Source organism: Austrofundulus limnaeus, unplaced genomic scaffold (assembly GCF_001266775.1).
Source record: "Austrofundulus limnaeus strain Quisiro unplaced genomic scaffold, Austrofundulus_limnaeus-1.0 Scaffold2128, whole genome shotgun sequence".
NCBI lineage: Eukaryota > Metazoa > Chordata > Actinopteri > Cyprinodontiformes > Rivulidae > Austrofundulus > Austrofundulus limnaeus.
Window position 1 is genome coordinate 1,360 of NW_013954530.1, and position 5,973 is coordinate 7,332.

General features: G+C 40.0%; 1 protein-coding gene across 1 annotated transcript in view; it reads left to right on the plus strand.

Annotated features, from left to right (window-relative positions):
• rgrb (retinal G protein coupled receptor b) overlaps window positions 1-5,973 on the plus strand; it is a 7,141-nt gene extending 1,168 nt beyond the window's left edge. The window contains exons 2-7 of the mRNA XM_014034458.1: window positions 268-424; window positions 1,167-1,288; window positions 3,542-3,695; window positions 3,805-3,922; window positions 4,144-4,257; window positions 4,705-5,973. Coding sequence (XP_013889912.1) covers window positions 268-424; window positions 1,167-1,288; window positions 3,542-3,695; window positions 3,805-3,922; window positions 4,144-4,257; window positions 4,705-4,845 — 806 coding nt within the window. The 3' untranslated portion in view covers window positions 4,846-5,973. The remainder of the gene's footprint in view (window positions 1-267; window positions 425-1,166; window positions 1,289-3,541; window positions 3,696-3,804; window positions 3,923-4,143; window positions 4,258-4,704) is intronic.

A 5,973-nucleotide genomic window follows, 5' to 3' on the forward strand; every position in this document is an offset into this window, starting at 1 on the left:
ACCATCGGTAGGCAAGGTGGGTGAAGTGTGTTGCCCAAGGACACAACGACTGAGACGGCTGGACGGGGGATCGATCTCGCGACCTTCGGGTTCCAGGACGACTCCCCTAACCACTATTATTATTATTATTATTATCATCATCATCATCATCATCATCATCATCATCATCATCATCATCATCATCATCATCATATTCATGAGACAGTTTTATAGAGCTGATGCCACCTGAGTCTGGTTTTGTGAAATTGAAGTTGTTTTCACTTTTAGGCCTGCTGGGGTTCTTCCTCAACATCATCAGCATCCTGTCCTTCCTCACTGTGAGGGAGATGAGAACCCCCAGTAACTTCTTCGTGTTCAACCTCGCTGTGGCCGACATTTGTTTAAACATAAATGGACTCACAGCTGCTTATGCCAGCTATCTCAGGTGACAATCAAAAGAAAGCATGATTATCTTACTTACACTACAGGTATTATTTTCCTAAAATGATACAGATTTATACTGAGCACAAACGGTAAGGAAATTAGTGTTTAGCAGATYATTTCTGTGTTGTAGCAAAGCTTCTTGGCAAAAGAGCTTAGAGCGGGCACCTGATTGGCAGCACCAGTGGGAAACAGAAGCTCAAAACAAGAGTCAATATCAGCAAAATAAGCTGTTTGGCAGAGTAGATTTGGCAAATTTTTCATTTGCGCAACCCACATACTCTGCTCTACTGCTCATCCCACAAAWGCATGTTCCTTACAAATTTGGCATCATTTAAAAGGGAAATCAACAGGCTTTCCAACAATGTAAGTTTTTTTGGCAAGACACATTGTTACAACAAAGAAATAATCTACTAAACACAATGTTGTTATTTTTTTCTGCTTCTTTTAKGGTGTATTCACACCTGACACATTTGGTCCACTTTAAACAGACCACAGTACGTTTCCCCTGTTGGTCCGGACCTTTTATGCAGGTGTGAATACACTCATGCGAACCCTGATACGAATCAACAACCAGAGCAAGTTGCTAACGCTAACACTGAACAGGACTTTCCTGGTGTRAATACACCCTTAGCTTTAGGGTAGCGTTATAATACTTTTAGATAGCTTTTTGCACTTTTAGTTTTTTTCTTTTTTTTTAAGTAAAGTATAAAATGGACTATAACAAAAGCTTCTTTGTCTCACAGGTATTGGCCATTTGGTCAAGATGGTTGCAGTTTTCACGCTTTCCAGGGAATGATTTCAGTGTTGGCCTCCCTCAGTTTCATGGCTGTAATCGCCTGGGACAGATATCACCAGTACTGCACTAGTAAGTTCAAAAAGAAATGACCACTACAGCGCATAAAATCTACACGAAGGTTGGGTTTGCTAGCTTCGTGCAAAAATCACAAAAAGATTACAAGAAAAAAAATTGTTTTTTGATCCTTCACAAGTCATTCTGTGCTTTTTCAAAGTTTTACAACCACATAAAGTTCAACAATAATCTCTCTGTTTAAGATGTTTTTTTAAATTAATTTATCAGAAAGTTTAATTCTCTAAATACGTGTTCCATCTTTTCCAAATGGGCTTATTGTGCACATTTAATTTTTAGTATTCTTAGTACCAATTACAGCCTTTTAAGAATGTAGTTATGAAACTGAATGAGCATTTGTAATTAAATATAATTTGGTGAGGATTATATACCAAATCTTTTAATTCAGCTATTTTAAATACACAATGAAAGCACTTCAGTGTGTCCTGTCCAATAAAGAGGATAATGCAAAGACAGGAAGTTTTAGGCAACATAATTCAAAACACTATTTATTTCAGTAGAACAAAATAATTTTATGTCAACCTGTATTATTTAAAAAAAATCCCTCTTCYCCGAACAAGGAATAAATTCTAGTGCACGTCCTCTGCAGTCATACGACAAGTTAATCCATTTACTTTAATGCTCGCAAAGAGGCCTGTTCTCTTTAAGTGAACACTCCAGTTCTTGCATAATCACAATAGATGAATTCATCCATTTCTGCGGTGCATTAGGCTCAACAGGATTACAGGTTTTCCCTGATAGATTTGCTAAAGAGTGCATAAAAATAGCTCCTTTTTAATTAAATCCCATTCCTTGGGAGGAAAAATAACTGTAATTAGGTTTGAGTTGTGTGTGATTACTTTGTAAGGTCCTCAAGACGATTTGTTTTGTGAATTGGTTCTTTATAAATATACAGTAATCAAATAAATTGAATTGAAAATTGGGACAGAACTCTGCAAATGCACTTGCTTCCATTTGTGTGTGAAAACTAGAAATTCTGACATTTGTCAGAAGTTAGGTTTGTATTTGTTATTCTCACCCATGTACAACGAATGGCCTGCCTGAGCATCACAGGTTCCATCAGAACAACACCCACGGCAGCTATGGAAGTCCTACTGGACCTGACTTTAATAGATTTATATATCTTAGAGGAGGCTGCACCAGTCTGGTARGTGGAAAAGCCTATCTGACTCACAGCCCACTAGACTGGGCCTGGGCAGTCGCTGCTGTTCCAGTAACTGCAGGACCTGGAGACCAAATGGTCAAAAACAACAATTTTGAGCCAAGTTTYAAGACAGAGATAGAAGACAGGTCTGCCTGGATTAACCTCTCTACGATGGACATGTCTCCCAATCATTTCTACTGTTTTACAGATGGATTCCTTCTGAAGGGGTCAGTAGGTGCAGGGGTGCTGATTTTGCACAACCATAGTAAGAAAGAGCATAAATACACACTAGGTTGTTTTGCAGCTGTATCCCAAGCTGAGATATATGCAATCCACCAGTGTGTGGCATCTCTCAAAGACCTTCTGTACACAGAAGGAAATATTCATCCTAACAGATAGCCAGTCATTACTGGCTTAGGAATGTGCCAAAGCAGTCAACCGAAATAGTGTTACAAGTGTTATAAGTGTTACTGTACCAGGTCATACCCGCTTTAATGGTAACAAAAGAGCTGACTATCTTGCAAAAGCTGGCAGTCGGGCCCGTTTCAAAGGACCAGAGCCTGTTGCAGGTATCTCAACAACAGTCTGTAGGACTGCCCTACAGACCTGGATTAGACGTCAACACTCACTCCGCTGGAGGGAGCTGACGGACTGTAGACAGGCAYGGTTTGGGAAAGCTCTCATTGCCCTGACAAGGAAAACTTTAGGCACAATGGTTGGAGTCCTAACTGGGCACAACCTGCTCAACTGCCACAAAATGCTAATAGGACTCCATGACGGTGGTCTGTGTGATGCCTGTGGCATTGGATTAGAGACCTCTTTGCACTACTCAGGCCACTGCCTGACTCTGAGCAGTCAAGGGAAAAGAATTCTTGGGGACCCCTTTAAGGATCCCGAGAAGCTCAGAACACTGAGCGTTTCTAACCTTGTGTCCTTCATCCGAGGGACGAGAAGGTTTGAATAAAGACCACTGTCTTTTTGGGGAGAGCAATGGRCCCACTTACGAAGCCCCCWCTCATATGGGTTCTTTATCCATCCCCACTCACARTAAAGCCTAGGATTATATTCCCTTTATATCTTTGTTGATATACACTTTTTTTCTGTAGGACAAAAGCTTTTCTGGAGCACAACTCTGACAATTAGTGGCCTCATCTGGATCCTGGCCATCTTCTGGTCCGCCCTGCCACTCATGGGATGGGGCGTCTATGACTTTGAGCCGATGAGGACGTGCTGCACGCTGGACTACACCAGAGGAGACAGGTACAAGTTACACATAAACAGGGATCACAGTGAATCGGTGCTCTGATGAACAGCAGCTTTAAGCTGTGTTTTTAYAACTCTTTATTCACGTCACTTTTCTTTCCGACAGGGATTATATCACCTACGTGCTAAGCCTGGTGTTTCTTTACCTGATGTTCCCATCTATCACCCTGATTTCGTGTTATAACTCCATCTACAAGCAATTTAAGAAGGTCCATCATCACAGGGTAAATATGCAGCTTTTAAATTCACAGTATTGTAATGAGACTTGAATCACTGAACACATTTAAGGCTTTTTAACAAGTTCAAAACAGTACTTTTGTATACTAAAGGTCTAAAGTGCTGTTTTATAAGTATTTTGGTCATCCCAACCAGGTAACTTTCTGTTTTAGCTTTTATATTAAAAATTCACATTGTACCATGTAACACAATGACATTTATTTTCTAGTTCAACACCAGTTTGCCCATGAAGGTAATGCTGATGTGCTGGGGCCCCTACATCCTCATGTGCATCTATGCCTGCTTTGAAAATGTGAAAATCTTCTCCCCAAAACTGCGCATGGTGAGCCCTTATTTTATTCCATACTTTTTATTTCATATTTCATGACTTCGGCAGCRCGGTGGCTCAGTTGGTGGAGCTGTTGCCTCTCAGTGAAAARGTTGCCRGATCAAATCCCAGAYRGGACCTTTCTGGGCGGAGTTTGCATGTTYTTYCCATGCATGTRTGGGTTTTCTCCAAGTRCTTTGGCTTCCTCCCACAGACCAAAAACATTAATGTTTGGCTAGTTTGTAACTCTAAATTGACACTAGGTGTGAGTGTGAGTGAATGGTGGTTTGATGGACTTGTGACCCATCCAGGGTGTTCCCCCACCCTAAAGGAAGGATGGATAGTTGGATGGATTTCATCACTTTCCTTTGCAAGAAAAAACAAAAAACAGGAGTTGTAAAATAAAAATAAATATTTTGAAGTGCCTCCAGAATTATAAAACTGATTTTTTTTCTCTTGTAGTTACTTCCAGTTATTGCAAAGACAAATCCCTTCTTCAATGCTCTCTTCTACGCATTTGGAAATGAGTTCTACCGAGGCGGCATTTGGCATTTCCTCACAGGACAGAAGATTGTCGAGCCAGACATCAAGAAGTCAAAATAAAAGAAGAACCTMAGTGTTCTAACATTTAAGATTTTCCTTTGCCTTTACTATAGGTTCTTAATGCATATTTACTACTAATGTTGTAAACTGAACAATGATAAACCATTTCTGATGATTGTACGGTTAGTTTCTCCCACATTAGGACAGTAGACGAAGCTCAGGATTGTGTTTTTGTCTGCAGCTTTWACACCTCGTGCTGGATTGGTGCAATTTAAACTTCTTTTTCCAGCAGCTTGTCTTTGTGCTTCGCCTCCGTCCAAGTTTAGCTCTGTTAAAAACAAACAGCGCTGCTTGTCTGCGTTGTTTCATGATGCACTTGGTGACGCCATTCCTATTTAAGAGGAGGAAGCTTTAACTGTGTTAAGACTATAATACGCAATTACACTACACTTTCACCTGGGGCAAAGTGAGTCTAACCACTTCCTCATAGAGTGGCTGATTACTGATGGGCCTTCCCCTGGAATTAATCACTAATAATGTTTTACTTTTTGTAATATCTCGTACTTTACCTACATATAAATTTGTATTTAGCTTCTTTTTAATGTCAGTTTTTACACATTACACAAGCAGAGGCCTTTCTAATAAAGAGAATGGAATACTAGTTTATTCTTTTCACAGACACGAGTAAAGAAATGTGATTATATTTTAAGATTTGATGCAAAGTGAGACATCCAAAACCTTAAAATCAACAGTAGGAAACTGAAAAATACAACATAAGTGTGTGGGATTTAATCTCAGCTGACTCTCCGCTTAAATATTCTTTGTTTCTTTTTCTGCAGTCCTGGYGTTYTCTCTCTCCCTCTCTCTCTTTTTTAAAGTAGGGCACAGAAATGGGTTTTAAACTGCCAATTCCGCCCACTCCATAAATAGCCCACAGTGGGGCAGTCTTCCACACAAACTTCAGGAGGGCAGTCATCAGCAGGTTAAATCCACTCTGTGAAAATGTCGGYTCATCTCATCAGAACTATGATGTCCTGAGCAGCAGTCATGCAGTTTTAGTTCAATATTTAAACCAGGAATTAAACTGATGCAAGAAAATTGACCACATTTGTATAGGTTGGGTGATGTGATCTCACCTGTACTTATATGTTGCTACAAATAAAAAAAAGCAGTATTGTGTCCTCATTA